Raw genomic sequence first — 26,259 nt, 5'->3', positions numbered from 1 at the left:
TATATTTTTTGACATGTCACGTGACCATAATACATCAGACAACAACAAAGCTGAAGTCTGTCTGGGAAAATGGTGTACAATTTAGTTGTTAATAACACTTTATCGGTGTCTGGTATGAAGAGTGGTGCAAAATAACACAGAAACTATGGGTCTTGTGAAAAATAGCTGATTACTTACCAAACGACGTAACATTTCATAAATAAATTAGATAGTTCTTGTCAGCAGGGTATCACTTCTCATCTCTAAAAATAGCCGGCCTCCAGGTGTCGTTTTTTGCACGCGACAGAAAAATTAGAAATACACCGGTACCAGAGAACCACTGGTATCATAGGAAGTGAGTATACATTTAGTTCTGAGATTTTTATTCAAGGACATACCTGATATTCATATTGAAAGCCAGCATCTTCAGTGGCAGACATTTTAGATATGATGGCTCGTAAATTGTTCACTGGTATACATTTATTCGTCGGGGGGCCTCTCTTTGCGGTCTCGTTTGCAACATCATTGTTGATTGAGTTACGGATAATGTTTGCATTATTAAGGTTGTTGTCTGCAAAATACATATACCATCCCTTCGTACGCGTGGCATTTTTCCTGTCTTACTTTATCATAAAGTTTAAAATAAAGCAACACAAAGTCGTTCCAAAAGGTACACAGTGCACCGTTTATAAATCAAAGTGAATGTATGAAAATAAATGTGTTGCACAATTTTTAATTTTAAGAAAATCTTTCAATATAGTCAAATCATTCTAAATAAGAATTAATATTTAACAATTATCATTTGAAAATGTTGATAAAGAAGCGTTTATTGATAGAGAATAATTACTTTTCATTGATGAGATAAAAATTTAGATAAGGAAGTGTTTCAATGTTTTATTTCATATCTAATGTTAAATTGCTATTTTTACACTAAAAAACAAGTTCAATTTGTTTTGTTTAAATAAATGTACTCTCTGCCAACCAGAGCATTACGATATCTCCAGAATCAGCAAAAATAGTTTAAATAATGCACATGGGAATGTTGTTTTGCTATTTAAATAAACAAATAATGCGAATAATGCTTTTAAAATATTTTGAAAGTTTTGAAATGTTTTTAAACTTTAAGAAGGACCATAAATAATGAAACTACAGTACTATTTCTTATTTATATTAATTTTTTAATTGTTAAATTAATTAAGTTCTCCATATGACCTTACATTCCGACAAGGATTCTCTGGTCACTTGTTCCACAATAGAAATAGGCTTCATGTTCACAAAATCTTTACGTTTAGCTAACGTCTCTGAAGATTGTCTTTTATATCTACAATAATATATTCCAATTCATAATGTAAAGATTAATTCGTATTTTTTTCATAGCGTGAAAAAGAGAAATGTCATATAATTTTTAGATTGTAAACATGAGGCATTTACGCACCGCGACAGACAAAAAACACAAAAGAAAAAAAAAGAAACAAGCCACTTAAGTGACTCTCTTTTCTATCTTTTCAGGCTCACATGACACAGCTATGAGTACATACCGGATAAGCAAAATGACCAAAACAACAATGACGATAACAACAGCTAACGAAACAACAACCCCAACAGCAGTAAGTGTATCAGATGAAGGAGCATTGGATACCTGATATGCTGAAATTACTCCTATGTAAAAAAAGGAATTTGGCTTTATTTCTTCCCTATCACCATCAAGCACAACACAATAATTTATGAATACGCTGTGAGAAAATGCCATCCTTCATTCCCTCACTTATCACGCAATTGATAGAGCAAATATTAAAGTAAGAAAATTGATTAAAACGATTATGAAAAGAAAATAAATAATGAGTAATAGTTATTGAATAATAAGTAAAAATTCACAAACCTTGGTCGCATTTTTCTCCATAGGCTCCTCCCTTGCACCCAGCTAAGCAACTTCCGTTGAATCTGTCACATGTGCGGTTCACACAATATTCACTGCAGGGAATTTGACAGTTTTCCCCATAGTACTGAAGGCATTCTATGAAAAAATAATCCATAAAAGAATTAAATTGTGTACAAAAATGATGAAATTTTACTTAAGTATTTAATTATTACACATGTAAATGGCAATATGAATTTGACTAATGTCTAATCAGGACGTTGTGTATTCCAAAAGCTTGTCTAATACGAAGTTAATTTTCAGTTCTTTTTTGTAAATTCGGTTGATTTAAATGTTGTCTAATCATGAATGCTCTCTAATCCGGCCAAGAAGAAGGTACAGTTTGGGCTTTAATGTGCCCTTAAAATTTAATGTTTTCAAAAAGTTATGAAATCGGCTTAAATATGAGTTGAGTATATGAATGTGATAAACCATGAAAGAATACTACGGAAGCCGGTAGGTGCCATGTAGAAAAAATATTTTATCTGGCAGCCGCCAGATAACTTTCTGGCGGCCGCCAAATAATTATGTGGCGGCCGCCAGATAAATAACTGGCGGCCGCCAGATAATTATTTGGCGGCCGCCAGAAAGTTTTCTGGCGGCCGCCAGATAAAATATATTTTCTACCTGGCACCAACCGGCTTCCGTAGAATACGGCATGAAGGAGGCCCATTCTGGAAATATGACGTCATTAATTTGGTATATTTCTAAGTTTTTAACAGAAAAACCTCAAAATGACTCATTTCTGGGGTTATTTTCCTTAAGAAATTAGTGTTCACAGCCGTCGCCCACTGCAATGTTTGGATATGCAGTGTAAAATCCTTTGAAAAATCATATTTCTGAAAATCTTTGTTGGCAATGCATGTGCTCTATATTATCTGAAAGAAAATTTCACTGAAAATTGATGTCTTCTGCAACTTAAAAAAAAAATACGGAAAAATGCACAAGTTTATGACGTCACAATTAGCCCTTAGGAAGTCATAAGACAAAAACGATTTTATTATTCTTACTGCATGGAATTTCAACAACTCAGAAAGCATGGGTTTTAATTCCGTACATCACTTTCGTATTTTTGAAAAATGCTGGGCAACATTTGTATTGAAACTGTACCTTGTTCTTTCTATGGAACAAGTGATGTTCGGATTAGAAAAGTTTTACTGTAAAACATATGAGCTTAAAATCTGATATGAGTGTTGATAGACATATGGCATGAAACACTCTTATTGTCATCAACAAAACTGAGTTGTTAGAAATTTCTTTGATTCTTAACAAAAGTACTTTATGTTGATATTAAGAGGAAGCTGAAGTTCCTCATTGACAACATTTATGTAGTCTTCGGAGACCAGGTTTTGCAAAAATTGGAATTTCAATGGGCAGTTATTGTGCTCCTCTATTAGCCGACATGTTTTTATATTCCCACGAAGCAGAATTTCTTCATAAACTTCTACATGAGAAGAAGAAAATAATTGCTGTGGCCTTCAACTCGACATTCAGATATATCAACGACGTCTTATGAATTAGCAATCGTTACTGACATTTATATGTCGACTCCACATATCCCAGTGAACTTGAAATTAAAAAAAAAAAACAAAGTCCGCCAAATCTGTTTCATATTTAGATGTTTTACTGATTATTTACGTTAAGGGCAAATTAACTACTAAATTGTAAAACGAGATGACTTAACCTTTTCTATCGTTAACTTTCCTTACTTATGTAGTACAATGAAAACTATCTAATCCGACACCTGTGTTATCCGTCACACTGTGAATTACGACGTTAGATTTCGTCCCCGTTGTACTATTTTCCATGTTTTTTTTACACTACAATCCCTTTCTATTCCGACACAAAATTCGTCTCCTAGTGCAAGTCGGATCAGACAAGATTCATTGTAATACAGTAAACTTGTTTAGTACGAACTCGGATATAATGAATTTACGGATATAGCAAAGTTTTTTTGTTTTGGTCCCCTTGTAAAATTCTTTACAATTCTTTGTAAAAACTGTACGGATACATCAAACTCGGATATAGCGAATTTACTGATATAACGAACTAATTTTGTTACATCTCAACTTTAAAATATTGATCTAATTGATCTGGTTATTTTTGAGCATCCTAAAACTTTTGAACTCCAAAGTAACTATAATATTTTAAACTACCACGAATCCATTTGATAGTCATACTTGACGGGAAAAATCTACTGCGAATTCAATATATTTTAGACGAATATAAGGAAATACGGATATAGTGAATTAAATTTGCAGGTTCTCAGGATTTTTGAGGAGTTTTGCTGTATTCCGTTAAACGTCTATAAACACCTCAATATGGTGTTTACGTCTCCCAATTTATTCGATACTTAATAGCATGCTTTCACGACGATCATTGAGGCAGGCTACTGACAGATTAGTTGATGTTACAGGGATTTTAACAACCTCATTTGAAGTATGCATTTCGTGAATTCTATGGTCTTGTTAACAAACACATTTATAACATATCATTGGGTTGCACTTTGGCTGTGGTGTTCCATACCAAATGTTATGCCTTTGTTTTTGTGATAAATTTAACTCCGGAGTGTTTCATCTTCTAATTTAATACACAGAGCTCACGGCAGGTGTGAAAGGTCAATAGGGGATGCTAACCCCCCCCCCCCCCCCCCCCCCCCCATGGTACCTGATCCCAACTCTAGAATTTGTGGTCCGTGTTTTTTTTCTCTTTTCACAGATTTGTATTATTTGTTGATATTTTGAGATCGATCACTGTTCGTTATCTTCACTTTTTCACATTCTAGGTTTTAAGGTTATATTGCACTTTTAATAATTTTTTGCTTTTGAAATTTACTGTTATTGCAAAAGAAAGTATTTATTTGTAGACTTTATCATTTACTTGATTTTCATGTATAGAACTATAGGGATATGTCGCATATCTGCATCAATTTAGCACGTACCTTCACTGCAATTTGAGCCCATCCAACCGTGGTTGCAGATACAGGATCCGTCTGTGAACCTACATGTACTTATGCATCTATGAGAGCAAATACCAGAGCACTTTCTCCCAAAATACCCCGGCTGACAGGCTAAAACGATTTTTCTTATTGTGTTAAGAGAATAAAACTGTAGTTAGTTTTCCCAGTGCAGGGAAGAGACATACATGTACAATCATATCATATCGGTTAATTTAAAAAGATTCATTTTATGTATGGGAAGGTTATTGGCTTATTAGATATTGAAATCATGTCTGGATTATAGCTCATGACTCCTTAAGCGAAATGATTCAAAGTTTTGAAGCAATGTGCACGATTCAGGGCTTAATCTTCTCTGACGAATTGATTCGAAGTAAAATCTCTCGGATAAAGGGCATAATTTGTCATGTTTTATTGGACAATGCCAGAAGACAATAAGAGGGTGTTGGACTTAATGCTAAACGTATAATTTGTTTTGCACATAGCTTAGAGGATTAAAGAAATTCCTAACTTATAATCAAGTTATATAACATGTGTTACCTGCAATGGGCTAAATTAGTAAAGAGGGGAATACTTTTTTTTGAAATCAAGCACAAACTAAATCCATTTTCAGGTTTAAACACAAACTTCATAATAAAAACTGTAATTTTTCCTTACATTCGTTACATCTTTCTCCGATATGTCCATCTTTGCAACCATTTTTACATACACCGTCAATGTGACTACACTTCTCATTCAAACAGTTTTTGCTGCAGAGTTCTTTGCATTGGTTCCCAAAGTATCCACGGTCACATGCTATTTAAATCAAGGAAATGAAAAATATAGTAAATAGAATATTTGCAGGTGTGTTAAGACAATGTATATGCATTTTGCATTTCTTCGCAAACGAGCTAATAAAATCGCATATGAAGTATTTATTACATGGCTATAGGAAACGGGTGGGGGGGGGGTGTGCACGGGGGTGCCCCCGATATTTTAGCCAGTATATAGAATACTATTATTATTATTACTATACTAATAACATATCCATTGTATGCTTGTGCCCCATCAATTATAACGTCTGATGATTTTTTTTCGCTTGTCAATAATATTTGAATATTTGTTAGTGCCAAAACTGAAAAATTAATTTTGTGCCCCCCCCCCCTCCCATCTGAAATTGCTTCCTACGTGCCTGTATTATATCATATATCTATTATACAGAGACTGTTTTAACTCATTTTTCGTATATTTACGTGGTACCCACGACTTGATATAATCAGTACACATTTTGACATAATATTATGACGTCATTGTTCTTACCTACGCATTCTTACCCCATAATGTAAACTTATGACTTTATTAATAGGATCTGAAAAACTGAGATGTTGATATTTGTGCAGTAATTACATCAATAACTTGGATATTCTGCTACTAATTATACCTTATTTCTGTTTAAAAAAAGGATATGCTTTTGCGCTGTTGATGTTCTTTATAATCTTGTGTAGTAAAAAACAATGACGTCATTATGTAACGCATAATGTGTACTGGCTTTATCATATCGCAAGTACGAAGTATGTTATGGACAATGGATTTTAACTTTCTCTGTATAAGAGGTATGGCTCTTAGGTATTTTAATAAGTCTATTTGCATAGAATCGCCTATACCTAGCCTTTACTCACTTATGTCATTATAATGTTATTTGAAATAATTATGATCTAAATTTTAATCTCTCAAAAAAATTCAAATTTCTAGTTTTTGTTTTTGTATCCTTCACCTGTATCACATAAATCCCCTGTATATCCCGGTTTACACCCTGTGTCACAGTGTCCCGTTTGTTTGTTACAGAGGACATCCCCAAGACAGTGACCACTGCAGTTATTTACACAACCGGGACCATAGTTTCCATCTTTACATGCTGTTAAGAATAAACATATACCACAAACTTTAGCACACTATTAATATGTTTACTTGTTATCCATATTTGAATATATTTGTTTGTAAAATTTTGCTATTAAAGAAAAAGAAAACAATTAACATTATTTAATATTAAAATGCACAAATAGGTATAAGATGACGCACTCAGGAAATAAAATGAATTACAATAAAGAATGTTAGAAATTATGAGATAGGTTGCTTTTTATATTTCAATTCTAATTAAAAATATTGCAAAGATCAAAGATACATAAATATTTTGCAATACCTTCTGTACAGTTCATGCCTATCCATCCATCAGCACATCCATTGTCACAATTACCGGTGACGTGATTACAAAATTCATTGTTTATGCAATGGACGGAACATTTTTGTTTACAATCAAACCCATACATTCCACTTGGACACTCTAGTAAAAGAAATGTACCCCAATATCGATTATATACAACAAATCGATAATACTATATATACATGTAGTTCTGCGTGAAATATTTACAAGTACTTCAAAAAGTAAACAACTAATACTAAACTAGACTGGAGAATGAAATCATAACGTTCATACTATTTTTGCATAATTGTCCTGTCCACCCGCTAGAGCATCTCATACATGTTCCATTTACGATGTTACATCTTTGATCTTCACAGTTGACTGAACATTTTTTTTCACAATTTTTTCCATAAAAGGTTTTATTACAACCTGATAAAAAAAAAAAAACAGTTTCAAGATACATGTATCTGTATATTAGAATTGAGATCGTACATGTAGATGATCCTGTTTGTCCTTTCTTTGATGTAAAAATTATTATCTTGCATTTCATCACAAGTATTTGACATTTTGAAGGACAAATAATAGGCATGTTATACTCAGAACATTGTTTAATTTTATTCTACGTGAAATATTGTTGAATAAGATATTGACAATATTACAATAAACATATTTATCCCGTTTGATAGGACATGATTAAAAAAAACTGAGTTGGCCATGTGGACTTCTACATGTATTTTATATGTTTATTTAAGAAACATTTGAATAGAACTATCCAAGCAAACCTGGCATTTTTTGACAGGTCTCGTGACAAGAAGTATCAAAAATATAAAAAGAAAGTATTCATGGAAAATTATTCTTGAATAAAATAATTATAACATGTTCACTCTTGTAAGCAAGTTTTGGTCATTTGCACTAGAATAATGTGGCACAGTAATATTTATTTAAAATAATTTTTCGATTTGTTCATAAGAATTAGCTGAGCTATTATTTACTATATGCCATGTTTACTAGTAGCCAGGTCGTGTTTTGGTTTCATTCATGAATTCTACTCAAAAAATTCATTGGCCAATAGGTTTATACCCCCAGTAAATCTTGTTTAACCAGTTTTCCTTCTATAAGTACTGAGGCTCGGGCTCATTCCTATCAGTGCGGAAAACTTAACTCTACTCTTACAAATTACCAGCTGCCCGTTGTCACCACTTGAAAAGTAAATTTTCTTTATTAATTTATTGGTAATTTATTTATTAAGTCCAAGTTATAAGCTTTAGTTTTTTTTCCCCTATTTTTGAAAGAGACTTTCTAAACTATAAAAATACTACTTTTGGGCTAATAAACTTAAATTTTCTTGTTTTTGAAGTGAATAGGAAGTGAATACGACATACAAGTATTTTGTTTCAATGTATTAATTTCAAAGTCTATGTGTATTACCATATTGTATTTTTTGTTTGTATTTGTATGTATTTCACATCTGCCATTGCTTTTTCATTTTCTTAATAAAGAATGAATCTTAATAACATTGCGACCCCCACCCCCACCCTTTTTAAACACCATTTTTTTTCCTTTTCAAACTAGAACATTGGATTTTTTAGCTTAGAGATTCAAGTATGGTATGCATAGATACGTTTAAAAAGCTTTTTGATAGAGAGACTCTCTACATATACATAATATCGATTAAATAAAATTGCATACTTCAGTGCGAAATTTCAACTTCGCCATTGCAGCTACCGGTATGTAGATAGGTCAATGACATCTAATTAATCTCTGAAACCTCTTTCTAAAACAAAAATGTCATTTTCTTTTACCCAATTTGGTAAAGTGTCATCTTTTAGTAAAGTTTTATTCAAAATACTAGCGTCATTGTTTTTCCCATCCGCCAGATATGGACCCAGGATATCAATAATGTACAGTCCCTGAAACGTTCTACTTTCCCACTTGAACAGTGAGCGAACGCTGAACGAACGGTGAACAAACGCTTAGAAAGAGGTTTCAAACGCCTAAGAAAGACAATACATGCACATTAAGTACAACTATTAATTTGAGCTTCTTACAATATTTTCTCCTCATATGTATGATGTTAAAACTGTTTTAATCGCACGATTTTTATCGCTGTAAAATATTTTAATTGTTACCAAACACTGTAGTATAAAAGATAAAATTATTCTAGTTGTAAAGTAAATATGTTTATTCTTATCTGATAAATAAAATCGTAACAAATAATGTGGATTTTAGAAGGGAAAATTACTGACTTATAGAATAAATTACAACGGTTGTAACATCCATGCATGTATTTCCGTGCCAAGGCGATTCCGTGTAAAATAACTAGAAAAAAAATTAAAATATTTTACAAAGGTCCGTGGACGTATTGCATAAAAAAACACTCGCATTTTAAAATTTAATGCAAAAATATATTTATGTGTGATTTCTATTTTTTATGATGATTTATTGAGCAGACTTCTACATGTATCTGAGGACATTTCCCAGTGATTATACTCGGTCAAGATGATACAAAGAGGCATTCATATTCATATTATTTGTTAGAGATTAAATTATAAAAGTAATATACTGTCATGGTTTTATCAGACAGACAAATGAGAGAGAGAGAGAGAGAGAGAGAAGAGCGATATCGTTTTAGCCCCCCCCCCCCTTCTCCAAATGTTTGTACCTGTATCAAACAAAAATTCTTAATTGTTTTTCTAAATATATCAAGCAGTGAAAGTACCAATTTTTAAATCAACAAATCCATTTGTTTAACAGTCATTATCAGATTATCGGTTTTTAGATCTATTTTCCTGCTTCATGTTCACACGAAGTCCACGTGCTTGTCCTGTCAATCAAAATCATTCGACACTAGTTTTCTAAATAAATAAAATACATTGACCCATGGGAATAAACACTTGGAATGATTCAGCCGCGTGAATGTGAGACATATTCCTTGCATTTTAAAATACCATCGCTGGCACGTGTATTTAAAATACAATTGTTTAATGATTTTTATTAGATGCATGTATGTTTTGAGACTGATATTTTTGCGCTACAAAACGCATTAGCTTCTTTTTTAATGTTAATTTGTTAATTAAAATACACTGGAAATACTGACTAAGTACAATATAACGGATTAAGGGGAAAGGGGGGGGGGTTAGGCTATTAAACATATCGAATTTCAAACATCAAAAGTTACGGTGATCATGAAGGAAGGAATTTTTTTCTCTCTAACTATAGACTTTTATAATTTTATATATGTAAAGTAGAAAAAAAATTCTGTAGTGTATTATATTTTGAAATATTTTTTTTTTAAACCACACTAACAATTTTATCCGCTTCAAAGATATTTAATTAATTGGATATCCACAGTACTTTTTATAATTCTCAGGACTAGTTCTAATATTTATTTCTATAGTAATTGAAAAAAAGTGATAAAAATAAATATTTTCTATATATTTATAATTTTGCTGTAGTTAGTAAATTAACTGACTTGGATTATTATCTATCCATTACATGTAACGATTTGTCGTCTTTGACATTACAACAAAATGGGCTTGAAGTATCTGTATATTTCCCGTATTTAAATTTAATTTTTCAGCATCGTTCTACATAGGTACATACTCATACATGTAACAACAATTATTTTCCAGGGTACATTAATAAATAACCTAAAATCTAAGTTAAAATAATAATAATAAAAAAATATTGTAGATAATTTTTCCCAGGAAATAATGATTCTTTAGACAGGATATGTTTATTATTAAATTGCAAAAGCTGTAAATCCTTACTTACACTGTACAAAACCATAAGTCTTTTCACTTTGGAGTTCCGAATGACAGTGAAGACTGAACGATAAGTGAACCATGAACGCAAGTTGAACGCAAAGTGAATGAACGAAGAGCGAACGCTGGACGCTTTCTGAACGGTGAACGCGAGCGCACGGTGAACGCTGAACGCAAAACAGTGAACGGAGAGCGAACGGGAAAATGGGAAAGTAGAACGTTTCAGGGACTGTAACCATCTGATGCAACAAAATCATTGGTTTTACAAGGGGCCGACCCTTGTCTATACTAAAGGATCTTCTCTGAGAGCTATATTTGGCGCTATGTATGTTCCATCTACTAATAATATGGCAGTGTCGTCGTCACCAGAGGCAAGAAGTTCGCGAGCGAATATTATTGTATGTTTTGCTATGATTTCTGCTCTTGTAAAGTGACTTAAGCCTATATATTTAGGTACAAATTGGTCCATCAAAACTGTTCTTGCACGTTTAACAATATGACAAATGCACTTGCTTCTCTTAATGTTAAATATGGTCTTAAGTACAGTGCTGGAGAGACCTGTTCTAAGTTTTGTTAAAACAATCCCTATAACCGTTTTCTTTGAATATTTATTCTGTCTTAGTCCATGAACCTGTGAACATAGTGTTTCAAAATCCTGTTTATTGATGCCAGTCAAGTTAATATTATAATCTTCGTCATTTAGGGATTCGTTGTCGAAATCTACTCGTGTACTTTCTGATTTTAACAAAAGTTCCCTGCATTGAGATAAGTAATTGCTTAAATCACTCGAAGACAATTTTGTAGCACCCTTTTTCATCCGGTGAAAGTTTTCATTAATATCTTTATCTTTAATCATACGTTCATCGGAGATGTGAGAGGAACATGCACGTGCTTTTTCGTGCAATATAACATTATGCTTTAGAAATACCTGTGTGCAGGCTTCCTTAGAAACAGTTTTCATGGACTTTTTACGTGACCTGCAAATAGCACAATGTGACTTTGTGCCGATGTAAAAAGTTTCAACATCAACATAGCCCTTAGAAGTCTGAAGCTTCCCTCTATTAAAATTGAGGGTGCATTTTGTGCAAATGTGGTCATCCACAGTGACCTTTCCTCCGGTAATACGTGCCAATTCAGTCCTACGTACTTCGTTTTTCTTTCCGTTAAGAGTTCTTCGATTAAAATTATTTGTGCGTTTTTTACAAACAACACAGTCAATACTTTTAGACATGGTGAATAGGTGTTTTCCGATTATAATGACAGTTTTTACAGTGAAAAATTTAACTTCTATAATTGTCTTCCAACAGTTAATGAACGCTTGTTTAGGAACAAACACACTTTTATAATATATAAACGCAGTAAAATTTGAAAAAGGAAAGGCGGTACCAACAATACCTACAGAGTGTTTTTTTTAAATTCTGTATAATGAAATATAAGCAGTAATTAAGTGCCAGATGTATGCTATAGGCCCCAAAGTAGTAGATCGACAGATACTTACCGAAAGAAAAAACCAAACGGAAATCGGCAAAAATAAAGTTTAATAGCAAGTAAATAAAACAATACAACCTAGCATATAGATATATCAAGTATGTACGATTATAATTTCAAATAGAAGTTTTCTCCCAGAATTTTACCCGATGGCAAAAGATTTAACCATCAATAGCTTGCAGACACTAGACACAATGTCGCAAAGGCGTTCTCGAAGCGTGAAAGTGAATAGATTTGAGTCATGTGTTCAGTGCTTTGTTATTCATGAGGTCAAAGACGGGTTGAAATTTGTAAACAAGGTGCCTTTACTATGGAGACAAGCACCCGTGATTTTGCACCTTTTTGGAAAATAACAAATGAGCGCCTGAATGTTTCAATCTCTTTCTTGAATGTAAATGATTAGTATAACTCTTTTACCATATTTATGACAATTTGAAACATTCATGCGCTCATATAAAAAAAATGGGTTTGCAAAATGGAGGTGTGGCCTAAAGTCTATGAGAAATCGATGTAAACAACGCACCCCTGCTCTATTTATCAGATAAATGCCTAATTACAGGGCATGGTAGTAAAAATTGAAATTGAAATTAATAAACTACAATGTTTGATGGAAAGATTGAGGCAAAAATATGTAGAAAATTTTTAATATATATTTTTTTTGTAAATTAATGGGGGGCCAAATTTGGACGTTTAACCGATTCATCCTTTAAAATAACCTGCGTTTTCCTTCTCCGCTTGGTTATATTTGGCGTCGCTTGGAACTAAAGCAATGGCTAGTGGTGACAACGGAGAATACATGTAAAATTCAAACAACGCGAGTAGATTTCATTATATCAATGAAAACATCGAGGGAGAAGAATGTCTATTCGAGTGTAAACTACCCGTACTGAATAGTGAATACCATTCTTAAGGTTTTGTCAAAGGTCAACATGTCCAAAAATTTATTTTTACAATAGCTCCAAAACAATGTGGTTTATAAAGTTAAAACTTTTACAGTTTATAAATATATCATTGATTAACAGATAGAAAGTATCACTTGATAACAAATGTTAAAAAAAATATTTATCGAGAAAAATTCTTTCTAAAAATGCATATATTTCTAAAAAATGCGTCTTCTTAATTCTGTACTTTTACTGAAAACCATCATTGCAGAAATAATATATGTTTATCAATGAAGGGCAAGTTGGACTTCGATAGCCTCTTGAAAGTTGTTTTCCCTGTTTATTTTGTCCAAATGTAAAGATTTGAAACCGAAAGTACATTGCAAATGGCGGATTTTATACGGGTCTTGTCTTTATACATGTCATGCTTTTAATAACAGCCATTCAGAGACCATTCACGTCCAACTTGCCCTTCATTGATAAACATATATTATTTCTGCAATGATGGTTTTCACTAAAAGTACAGAATTAAGCAGGTGCATTTTTTTTTTAAAATATGCTAATTTTTTGCATTTTTTTTCTCAAGAAAATTATTTTTTTTTTAATATTTGTTTTCAAGTTATACTTTCTATCTGTTAATCAATGATATTATATAGCTTTGTGAAATCCGGTAATCTGATTGGTCAATACGAAGTCATTATTTTTTGATAATGACCGCTGAAAGCGAATAATGACTCGCACGAGCTGTCTCGTTTTCACTTTCGCTTCGATCAAATATGGCGTCGAAAGATACGAAAGCTCGCAAGTTTCAGTTTTCAAGTTGTAGTGAGGAAGATTTAAAAGATATACATGTAGTGAAGAACTCTGAGGCTGAGAGTACGAAACGATTAACAAGGATATCTGTTAACATTTTTCGGGAATACTTACTTTCTTAACAAATCAGTGCAGAATTTGAAGGCCTAACGTGTGAACAACTTGATCGTCTGCTGCGGAGATTTTATGTTGAATTTTGAAATAACAAAGGGGGAATGTACAAAAAAAAACCAAACAAACAAAACAACACTTTCTTACCATATCGTCAGGATAAACAGAGATTTTTGCAATCTATTCGACCAGACGTTGACATTATCAAGGGACCACTATTCCGAGAGTAAAAACAAGTTTTTTAAAGGTAGGACTCCCGATTTTCAGAAATATTAATATCAGCTTATATTAATTTCACGAATTATCTAGTCAATGAGCATACTCGTTTCGGTATTTGTTTATAAGATATATTTAGAGGATTGAAAATTTTATTTATTTTTTAACAAAAAATAGGGATGACAATAAAAATGAAGAAGCTGGGGCAGGCTATCATATAGTTAGAATAATAGACCACCACCCTCCAATAACTGATGCTGACTTGATAAAAATGTATGACTACCTTTCAAGCTCTGACTCGGCCCAGGTTTTGCAGCATATGTGATATCAATTTTTAAATTTATTTATTTGTTATTCATGTTGTGATAGATTTACAATTATTGTTATTGTTAATTATTCATGTGATTTCTGTTATACATTATGAGGACTGTTGCTCAATGAAAGGAAACTCTGGTTGTTAGTTTTGTAAGTAAAATTCAATAAATTCTGAAACATTTTTATTCAACTTATTTATGGTTTACAACAACAGCATATCACTATCTCTGTACACATTAGGAAGATATACATTGAACTAATAAATTTGGGAAATTATATAATATAATAAATATGGACTCAATGCATGGTCAATATGCATTTATAATGACCCAGGATGACAGATATTGACCTCAGATACATGGAGAATATCGACATCGGGCTAGCGCCCTCGGTCGATATACTCCATGTATCTTCGGTCAATATCTGTCATCCTGGGTCATTATAAATGCATATTGACCTACATTGAGTCCATATTTGTATAATATATTTATAAACTGTAAAAGTTTTAACTTTATACCTCACATAGTTTTGGAGCTATTGTAAAAATAATTTTTTGGACGTCTTGACCTTTGGCAAAACCTTAACCGCTACAATGACGAGTCACACAACCGTAAAGTCGTTCCAGAAAGAAGTTAAAGTACTACAGAATCAACTCAGCCAGATGGGCTGGAAAACAAACTACGAACCAAAAAAACTGTTTATGTGCAGCGAGATCGCACTGTTCCGGAATTCAACGGCAGTAATATGGATATAGAGGTTTGGATAGAAAACGTTCAATATGCAGCGCGTAGTATGACACAGAAAGAGGGTCGGAATTAATTTACTAAAATCTATCCGGAAATGAGCGAGACGAAATTAAGTATTTGTCAGGAGACCTACGAAAAAATCCCCTACAGATGGTTTAAATTTTGCGAGATGTGTTCGGTGACAGAGACAGTACTATAAAATTACAAAAGAAAGGATGATTGCACTAAAGGACATGCGACATTTGCGGCAAAATAAACTTTCAAAACAAGAATTTTTCTTTTCATTGCAAGAATGGTCAACATCCAAACTACAACTTAATGTAATTACGTTTAACAAAAGTGTGTATTTACGAAGTTCGAATCCGTTTTCAAAGGCAGGGGTCATCACAATTTCTTAAATCTCCGTTCGATAATGAGGACGCCCATTTTTTACTGACTTTATACATAGTCAACGCATGTTTGTTTATTGTTCTACGTTAAACGATTGTTGTATATTTGCATAAATAATAATGTGTCAAAAGGAGATTAATAGACAAACATGCGCTCATGGTTAAAAAGAGAAAAAACTGCTTCTTCTTACATTCGCTCTCTGTGTTGTAACCAAGGATTGTGACATGTTGAATATTATAATTCACCATTTTTCCTCAAGTAATACCAAATTCCATCACGTGACATGTAAGGTAGCATGTTTTGTGCTAACTAGGACATTGTGTTCGAACACGTTAAGTCATCTGGCATTGATATTAAATCTGCTTTAAGTGCATTGACGTGCTCATATAGTTAATTTTGTTTTGAAACCTTTGTCAGAAGTGTATTTGTGCCATACAGAATGGAGAGGGATATTGGAAAGAGTGATCACATTCGCTTTTCCTAACATCATTGTTATTTATCAAGTCTAATTTAAGATCCATTCTTACTATGTTAGCTCCACCTCTCATGCATATCTAATGTTCAATCAAGGGCAGGTAAGTGTAAATTCACAATATTTGGAAAGCAGTAAGGACAAAAAACACTGAATCATTTTATTGTATCACAGTCTAAAATCATTTTAAGATTAAATGTGGTTCCAAAATGACAGTACTCTTTCATAAACATACAAAAGTGAGATAAAGTTTAGATAAAAAAAAAGCAACAGAAGCAACCGAAAAAGACCCAAAAAACAGGCATTAAGTGCAGTCATCCTTTCTTGACAGAAAACAGAATGAAACTGAAACACTGCGTCAATATTCCCACGGTCTGATGGATATTATAAGAAGAATAGCTCGCAAACTCATACAGTATTCGGAAACCAACATGAGACATTATATGAACACTTTTCAGAAAATGTTAGAGACCAGTAACTACGGACACATCTAAAATGTATACTGCGCACGCAACTGGAAATCACATTTATGGAACTTAAGAGAAGAAGCTATACTATGATTAGAAGGTGAAGAACATGGCGAAGCCTCGTTACAAGAATCACCTGAGAAAAAATCAACCGAAAAAACTCCAAAATCTGAGAGTGAAAAGAAAACTTAAGTATTCACAGAAAAAATACCGAAGCAAACGGAAAGTGAAAACAAAGTCGAGGAACTTACCAAAATATTGAAGAAAAAATCATGTCTGATTGAGAATTTAACAAAAGATGTGAATTCAACACAAAAATATTGTGAAACTGACTGGTATAATTATGAACGACTACTTACATACTTCCTATGCAAAAAGCAGGGACACAAAGCTGCAGATTATCCAACAAAATTAAAACCAGATTCTACGCATTTTGAATAGGAAAACAAAAGCACTTCCTAATGTCGAGTCCTGTTTTAGAGGGGAGTGAAACGGACTCGTGCAGAATGAACACACGCTTAGTTGGTAAATGTCCTTCAATTTTTGTGACAATGATGGTGTTAGTTTTAATTGTTTAGTTGATACTGGATCATTAGTTTCTACAGTGATAGAATCTTTTTATGAGAAACATCTGAAGTCAGCAACCAAATTCAATTCAGACATTGTGTTCTCTTTGAAAGCATCTCACAGACTTTCTATACCGTTTATTGGATATATTGAGGACATGGGTCAACAGTTACAGCAAGTGGGTGTGTTTGTTTGTTTATTGTTTTAACGTCCCTCTCGAGAATTTTTCATTCATAGGGACGACGCCACCACTTGCCGGTGGAGAGCTGCAAATTTTTTGTCTTGTAATCGGCACTCAGGGCTATTGATCAGTGAGGGATCTTTTTCGTGCCAGCACCTACTGCGACGCGGGACCTCGGTTTATACGGTCTCGTCCGAAAGACCGGTTTCCACGTACCACAGTGGGATTCGAACCCGCGACGTAAGGATCAACTCCTTACTTCGCGACTCTAGAGCGATCGCTCTAACCACTGCGCCACGCGGGCGACTGCAATTGGGTGTATTGGTTGTGAAAAATTCCGTTGATTTAGAAACACGTCAGCGTTAAGAAAACATCTCGGCCATTCTGGGAACGAACACTCTTTCACTGCGTAAGAAATTATTGGGAACGCAACATGGAACAGAATACACATAAAAAGTTGAAGAAATATCAGCAAATTACAAATTAAAAGAACAAATCAAAGCGTGTGGCAGAAATATGAAACGTGATGTTATAGGATATGTTAAAGTGTGTGCGAAGTCAGTCTCCAGTACGCATTCCGGGAAAATGAGTTACTGTTATCAACGGTACAGGACCAAAGATACCAAGATTTTTATGAAGCCAAGGTAGAACCTTTAACATCTAATCAACACTTCTCATGAAACATTATAGTCGTTCGAACCCTTAACAAAGTGAACTGTGGATTTTTGTGTTTTCGTATCGCAAATATTGGTTCTGACGATGTGTGGTTAGCACCCAGAACAAGAGTTGCAGTCCTTGTTAATGGTGATGTACTTGAAAATTCATCTAACATTGAATTCACTTGAAAAGGAAATACTGAAGAGATTTTCGTTCAACAAAAATTTATGTGCAATGAAACCACAAAGTCAGATGAAGGGAAAGTTATTTCAAAATTCAACCGGAAATAGAAAAGTTGAAGACAGAAGTAAGGGGTAAAATCCACCTGTGACGTCACTCCTATGTTTGAGCGGTCCATTATTTTTCAGGAATGGAGAGTTTTGAAATAATCGAAAACAGAATTTGTTATATTCACATTCTCCTCCCCGTACCTCTACCGAAGAAAGAACTGAAAAAAAAAATTTAACAAGCTTATTTTCACGTAAAGAAAATAAATATGGCACTGTTGAGAATCGAACCCGGTACTTTCACCTTCGGAGTCAAGTACTCATCTCACTACGCTATCGAAGCTGTTGAATGAAAGCAGATATAAATAACTTCACTACACTTTTTTCGCCTCGCTTTCTTTTTCTATATAAATAAATACTAGTAATATGTTAAGGAGGCTCATTACACCACTTTTTGATGACGTACTACACAAAAAAATAAACCTCCATTGTTTCGTCCGTTTTCTTCTGGGGACGAATTGTACAGGTTCCCTCATAATCTGACCCAGATCTTTAGAACGCTTTAAAAATAGACTAAACATGCGATGTTGTAAACAGTGAAAACAATGTAACGGATTCATCACGCATACACGAAGAAGAATTGTTTTTAAGTAGAAACCAAAGAAAACAACAGCCATATCATCGCTAAACAAGTAATATACAGTGTCATAGCGAAAACGGTGTGAGCTACAACATGAATGTATGGAGGAAATTCGAGTTAAATTCTACAACCTTGTTGAAATAAAAAAAAAAAAAAAATACTTGCACTATTTATTGTAGTCGTGTTGATTTATATACTTGTTTTTATTGTTTTAATTATATACTCGAGAAATTTAAAGCTTTATTCTGAACTTTAGATGTAATGTTCAAACGTTCCTTTGTGTTTGAGTCTTGGGCAATTAGGAAAGATAACTCTTGCAAGTGGACTTTTTATTCCAAATATTTTTTGAATTGGAATTTTCATTTCGTTATAACATTCTTCATTCAATTTGCCACCTGTAATTCATTGAAATGCATTCATTGTCTCTTTAGAACTCATTTTCCAAATTATTGAAGCACAAATTAGGAAGAAAATGGCATTCATTGTTTTTTTGGAGAAAACTATTTTTCTAAAAAAAAATAATATTAAATATTATGAAGTATTGTCATTTTGTGTACATGTCTAAAGAAGATGTGCATCACTTGACACTGAAATTTCTGCAATTCTATTAATAATTAACTTAATAGAAAAAAGTTTAAAAATTCACTAAAATATTTATGATATCATAACCTCCATTTGGATATTTGACATCTACATTACAAGTGGTGCTGTAATGAAATCTAAAATAAAATGTGGGTGTAATGAGCCTCCTTAAATGTATATTTACAGTGTATATAGAAATATTCTTTATTTTATATTAACAAACAATAATTACAAGCATTTAAAAAGGTGGATTTTAGACGGGTTAATATACTCGTAGCGCTCTATTCCTTAAAAGCAATGGGCCTCGGCCCCGTTCGGGGCCTCGGCTCTATTAATGGAATGGAGCGCTACTCGTACATTAACCCTTACGTAATTTAGATTCTGCACAGATGAAAGACATTCACGCCCTATTCTACAGAAATCGAGATGTATCCTCACAGAACGTTGATGACAAAGGATATACGTCAGCCATAAACCATACTATTCGGACGACAGACGATCAACCTATAGTACAACCCTACAGACGAATACCGCCATCACAATACGAGGGAGTGAAATCACATATTCGTAAACTGTTCAACAACAATATTATAAGGGAGAGTACTAGTCAATACGCATCACCGATTGTGTTAGTCAGAAAGAAAGATAATTCACTTCGCTTATGTGTGGACTACCGTAGACTTAACAGCAAAACACACAAAGATGCTTATGCACTACCCAGTGAAGAATCATTTGATGCTCTATGTGCGAAATTTTTCTCGACAATAGATCTTACATGTGGATATAACCAAGTAGCTGTCCATGAAGATGATATCAAAAAACAGCAGTTGCAACGCCAATGGGTCCGTATGAATATATTCGTATGCAATTTGGATTATGCCCCGGCGACGTTTCAAAGATTAATGCAACACAACACTGCTTTAGAGATGAAATATTTAACATTTTACGAGTGTTTTGGATGATATTATTGTATATTCAGAAGAAATTCCAGAACAATTTAAGCGACTAGAGACTGTGTTTAGAATCATCCGGAAACATGGGTTAAAATTAAAAAAAAATCAAAGTGTATTTTTTTCAAAGTGAAGTCCGTTTTCTTGGACATGTTATATCTTCAGAGGGAATTAAAACTGACCCTAAAAAAATCAATGCTGTACAAATTTTGAAAAACCGTGAAAAAACTCAAGTCATTCCATGGATTAGCGGTATATGAAGTTAAAAATAGGTGTTTCGGTGTTTAGATAATATTGATTTTAATGAAACGAAATTAACAGAAGTGAATTACACAAAATCTTCTTCCCAGAACTCTAAAGCATGCAACCAAATTCGAAAATCTTCGTAAGATAATTAGTCAGCCCATTGGCTGACTAACAACTGGGCGAATCCTATTGGAGAAAAAAGGTCTTTTAACTTTTTTTTGGTTTTCTGATCATGAGAGTAAAAACAATTTTTATTGGATAATTGAATTGTATGCAAAAAGGCTTTACACGTCAATGTAATTTCTTTAGGTTTATTATTATTACCTCTGCATAAATTATAAAAAAATTTATATATATATATATATATATATATATATATATATATATATATATATATATATATATATATATTCAACACAAATTTTAATGTTTTATCCCAAGTTTGTATTTCAATTTTTATAGAGTATTTCGAGATAAATCATGCAATTCTTAAAGCAATATAAGCTGAAACTTTGGGGTTGGAAATTTTTTTTGCAATATTGTAATTAACTTTTTAAAATGACAGAGAAAAGAAGGTTTATAAACTTATGTTTATAATTGCGATGGAAGAACTATTTATATGCTTTGATTGAAGCAAAATTACAAAATTGTCGTCCTGTGCAGTATTGGTTTTTTTTAATATATAAAACTGTACAATCCATTGTAAAGAAGTCTTTCTTCTGATTTTTTTTTTTATACTTTACATTAGTCTTAATGATCATAAAAATTTAAATTACATAGATTTATCATATCAGCACATTTTTACAACAAAATAAAATTCACAAAAATGCAGCTCGTATTGCTTTAAAAGAACATAAATTTTATTTTTATAATACAAGAAGGAAACTAGAAAAAGTGAACGTATATTTCAAAAATCCAATTTTCTGTCAATTTCATACAAGCGCTCTACAGACTCGATGATTTATTGTTAGCGAATGAATAATGACTTAATATGTAATGGCAGTATATGAAAGAAAGAAAAGCTTAAAACGTGTCATTTACCTTTCACTATCACTTCGCATAACATAGATAATGATCTCATTTTGTAATCTGGTGGATAATCAACTCCGTCCAATCGTTCATTGTAAAAGAAAACATAACGCCCGTATCCGATGCAAGTTGTCGTAAAATTCAATGGAGGTACATCCTGTCCATTTTTGTAACAAAGTGAATCATTGTCTCTTTTTCCTGACTCTGACAAGTAGAGAGAAAATCCTGCAAAACGCCCTCTTTGTCGAGCCTCTGAAAAATTAAAGTTCCAAGTATTTTAACATACTAATCAAGCACATTACTATTTTTTTAAAGGATGAATCGTTTAAATGTCCAAATCTGGCCCCCCGATAATTTACAAAAAATTAAATTAAAGATTTTCTACATACACTGTATTTTGCCTCAATCTTACCATCAAACATTGTAGTTTATTAATTTCAATTTCAATTTTTACTTGCTTGCGCTGTAATTAGGTATTTATGTGATTAATATAGCAGGGGTATGTTTACTTCATGGAAAGAAATTGAAGTACGGAGCTGATGAAAAGTCACTGGATGAATACATTTGCACAAAAAGCACCCCTAATTTGAATAGAAGGAAGCTTCAGGTTTCTTCTGAAGCAAATGCTATAACTTTTTACATCGGCACAAAATTTCACATTTTTTTTTCCAGCTCATGTAAAAGAAAGTCCATGTTCGCAGGTATTTTTAACGCATAATGTTTAAAAGCAAGAACATGCATTTGTATGACCCTTTCACATGTCCGATCTAGATATTAGTAAAAAAAAATCAGTCGAATGAAAAAGGGCGTTAAAAATACCTCGGACTGATTTATTATTTATCTTACTACAGGGAGAGAGTTTGTTAAATGGATTTCGGCAATTAATGAATTCCTAAATGAGGAAGATCATATAAACTTGTCTGGCAAGAATGAACAGGATTTTTTGAAGCAATGCAATTTGGACTGCACAAAGTACACTGACACGGATGTCTCTTTATCCACCAGTGATGATACTGACGTTAAGGTCAAGATGTAGTAAATGAAATGTGCCTACAGATTTCTCAAATTTGAGAAATAAATTCCTTTAGTGATGCTTTATAAGTTTAGCTTGGTCAAGTAAGGTGTTTTGGGGCATAATTTGTAGGTAGACAAGACGAAAAATCATATTTTAAACTGTCATTTTCAATGAAAAACTAAAAACAATATTAGACAAAAGAAATGTATTCAGATTGCCTACAGTCTCTCCGAAAATGGTAATTTTGTATGTTCTTTGCCTCTTCTTTAAAATAATATAAAATTGAATGTAGATATTCGGGTTACTTTTCTCATGATTTCAAATTGAATTCCATTAAAATACTTTATTTTGTACATAATTCTATTAGAGCTGTAACGTACGGGAAAAAGAAAGTTGAAATTGATTATGACGTCATGATGGATCTAGCACCAAAAAGTTAGTATAAAGTCATTTACTAAATCTTGACCTTAAGGACAAGATCTAGTAAATGAGTTTAGACTGTCTTTTTTGTGCTAGACACATTATGACGTCATAATTGATTTAAACTTTCTTTTTCCCGTACTTTACGGCTGTAACAGAATTATGTAGAAAATGATGCATTTTGATAGAAATCAATTTGAAATCATGTCAAAAGTAACTCCGATACCTATATTCAATTTAATATAATTTTAAAGAAGAGGTCAAGAAGATATGAAAACCCGTTTTCTGAGAGACTGTAGGCAATATTGATACATTTCCTTTGTCTGGGATGGAGAAAACTCCCATTTTTGTACCTGATTTTCTTCATTTTTCATTGAAAGGGTAATCTTAAATAGGTTTTTCGTTGAGTTAATCTAAAAATTATGTTCCGATACACCTAAATTTATTTAGCTATAATTGTAATAGATCATTCAAGGAATTTGTTTCTCAAATTTGAAAATCTATAGGCATTCATCATTTACTAGACCTTGACCTTAAACTGACGTTTAATTGACGTTTAAATTTTCACTTTCTTAACTATCTATTTTTTATACACCGAGTGTAGTTTTATATCATTATTCAACCGCCTACGTGTATTTGTTGTAGCACTCGGATTTTGCAAAATTATATACATGTATGAAAAATTTCTAATTATGTACGTAATAAGCTTAAATGGATTAATTATCTCTTTTTCAAAAAAAAAAAAGGTTTCTGTAAAGTATGAAAAATAGTGTATCTTTCGTTATACGTTCTGTTTCCAAATTCCATTTTGTATTTAATATATAAATAATTTAACGAATTTCTAGTAAATCATTTCAAATACGACTCGTAAGTTAAGCAAAAAATAAATCAAATTTAAGCCAGCCAAATAAAAAAATGTATGCTTATATTTTGTCGGTCTCTAGCATGAAAAAGGCTTTTCAGGTGTCAGTTAATAATAAAACTTACATTGTAGTACACCTTGAACACACGCTAATGTATTCATACTAATCGCACGCTTGATAGACGCTCCGCCTTCTCATTCAAATAATTCAATGACCTACATAGCTGTAATGGCGAAACCGGGATTTTACAGTGAAGTATACGATTTTATTTAATCGATATAATGTATATATTGAAAGACTCTTTCCCAAAAAAATCTTTTATGAGTATCTATACAGACTATGCTTGAAGACTTTAGCTATAATATAACAATGTTCTGATTTGAAAAGGTAAAATTCTGCATTTAAAAAGGGGCGAGAAAGTAGTGTTATGAGGATTCTTTCTTTTTTAAACAAAGGAATCTGAATTGCAATGAAATAAAATGAGAGAGCAATAAAGTTTGATTGAACAGTCTCTTTAATTTCTTATGAAAGGAATGAGATCTTTATATAAAAGTCATATGAATGGAAACACAGTTCACAAAATTGTCTACAAGCATTGCGAGTTAACAAGCAAATTCACAGAATATTGATTCACTACCCTCGGAATCTCATTAGTTTGGATGCATTGATTGTAAATGTCTTGTTTGCCCTGGACTGCCTGTCATTTATACAAACATATTTTAAATTTTTGAATGAAAAGGTGAAAATAACGATAGTAAAAAAATCTTCAAACAATACAAACCTGTGAATAGGACTTAAAACACGAATCATCCGAAAATTCTAGACTCAATATAAAAGTCTTTAAATATCTTCCGCAGAACAACAGGGCTAAGGTTACTCATTTGAGTATTGATCAATTTGTACATATAAAATATCTATATAATTAATTATCTTTAAAAATCTTCCGCAAAACAGCAGGGCTAAGGTTACTCATTTGAGTATTGATCAATTTGTACATACAAAATATCTATATAATTAATTAACAGAAGTAAAAATAATTTCAAAAGTTGAGAGGAAAGAGTCAGTGCATGAATAACAAGAGCACATTAAGACATGCATGCTATAAATATCAGTACTGTAACGTTTATTGAACAAAAGACAACATATAGTGTACATCAAACCCGATCATAATACAGGATAGATAATATCGTCACATCCCCTTTCTCAAGATTACTTTTTTTTCTTTCAAAATTATGAATGTACAAAACGGGCATTTTCCAAATGAGAGAAATTTATACATTTCGTTGACTTTATCAATATCTCATATAGTCTATGGTGTCCAAAATTGAATGTTTCAAAATAATTGCTGGGTTCATAAAATATAGAAACGTACAAACAAAACTAAACTGTCATGCAACTACAAGCAATATGTAAAATGACTAGAAGATTTCTTTGGAAACCTGAGGTAGACAAGGTATTATGACCTGAGCACTATCTACCTCCACTACAAAAAACACTCAACATTGCATACAAAGTCTTGATATTTCTGTGGAGTTTTGATTTCGCGTCCACTCTTTGTATGTCGCTTGCCTGATACTTCAGATGTTGCAGGACCATCTTGGCTGGTGTGACAGTTTTTTCAACTACCGGTGTGTTCTGTGTTTGTAATGTATTCTGGACTTGGGTTTCCACTTTGTCGATGTAGACGCACTAGTCTCCAAATTGTCTTTATTTACATCAGGGAACAAACTGGTGTTTCTGGGTATGTCTTCTTTAGAAAATGGTTCCCTGCTAAGCCGTAGATGTTTTCGATTCCTCCTATTTACACGTCCATCTTCTGTACGGACTTTATAAGAACGGATATCCACTTGGTATCTACATGTAACTTGTGCTTTTGTCCACGACTTCTCTCTCCCGAATGGACAGTGTCTCCAGTATTTAATTTCTGCGTTTCCTTTGAGCCGTGGTTATAGTAGCTAGCTTCTTTTCTTTTCCTCTTGTACAGCTTCCTGGTGTTCCCGCCTGAATTGTGGGTTTGCAAGTGTCTTGCGGATAGTGTAAGTCTAGTCCTGGTTTTCCTGCCAAATAATCTTTCCGCAGCTGAAAGTCCAATAGTCTCACTTGGCGTATTTCTCCAGGCTAGAAGTGCTAAGAAAGGATCTTCCTGGTCAAGAACACATTTGCGCTTTAGGGCCTTAGCAAACTTGTTGG

At 32.9% G+C, this 26,259-nt stretch overlaps 3 protein-coding genes across 4 annotated transcripts in view; all 3 read right to left on the bottom strand.

The window, feature by feature from the left end:
* The window catches only part of LOC133180208 (receptor-type tyrosine-protein phosphatase alpha-like), a 94,422-nt gene extending 92,790 nt beyond the window's left edge, over positions 1-1,632 (bottom strand). For both annotated transcript variants that reach the window (XM_061314773.1, XM_061314772.1), the window contains exons 1-3: positions 1,518-1,632; positions 1,197-1,300; positions 378-550 (exon numbers count right to left, since the gene is read on the bottom strand). In XM_061314773.1, the coding sequence (XP_061170757.1) occupies positions 378-550; positions 1,197-1,248 (225 nt within the window). In that variant the 5' untranslated portion in view covers positions 1,249-1,300; positions 1,518-1,632. The remainder of the gene's footprint in view (positions 1-377; positions 551-1,196; positions 1,301-1,517) is intronic.
* LOC133180176 (multiple epidermal growth factor-like domains protein 10) lies at positions 1,272-7,045 on the bottom strand. The gene is made up of 6 exons (XM_061314744.1): positions 7,030-7,045; positions 6,604-6,744; positions 5,508-5,645; positions 4,836-4,964; positions 1,859-1,993; positions 1,272-1,300 (listed from the first exon to the last, which is right to left on the bottom strand). Exons 1-6 carry the CDS (start codon positions 7,043-7,045, stop codon positions 1,272-1,274), a joined length of 588 nt encoding a protein of 195 aa, XP_061170728.1.
* Positions 7,046-7,285: 240 nt separating this feature from the next.
* LOC133180175 (uncharacterized) overlaps positions 7,286-26,259 on the bottom strand; it is a 34,472-nt gene continuing 15,498 nt past the window's right edge. The window contains exons 3-4 of the mRNA XM_061314743.1: positions 21,784-22,023; positions 7,286-7,458 (exon numbers count right to left, since the gene is read on the bottom strand). Of these exons, the coding sequence (XP_061170727.1) occupies positions 7,286-7,458; positions 21,784-22,023 (413 nt within the window). The remainder of the gene's footprint in view (positions 7,459-21,783; positions 22,024-26,259) is intronic.

Source organism: Saccostrea echinata, unplaced genomic scaffold (genome assembly GCF_033153115.1).
Source record: "Saccostrea echinata isolate AGI-Se365-2 ecotype Australia unplaced genomic scaffold, CSIRO_AGI_Sech_v1 ptg000006l, whole genome shotgun sequence".
NCBI lineage: Eukaryota > Metazoa > Mollusca > Bivalvia > Ostreida > Ostreidae > Saccostrea > Saccostrea echinata.
Note: the sequence above shows the minus strand (reverse complement) of the source record. Positions and strands in the feature narration are given on the sequence as shown.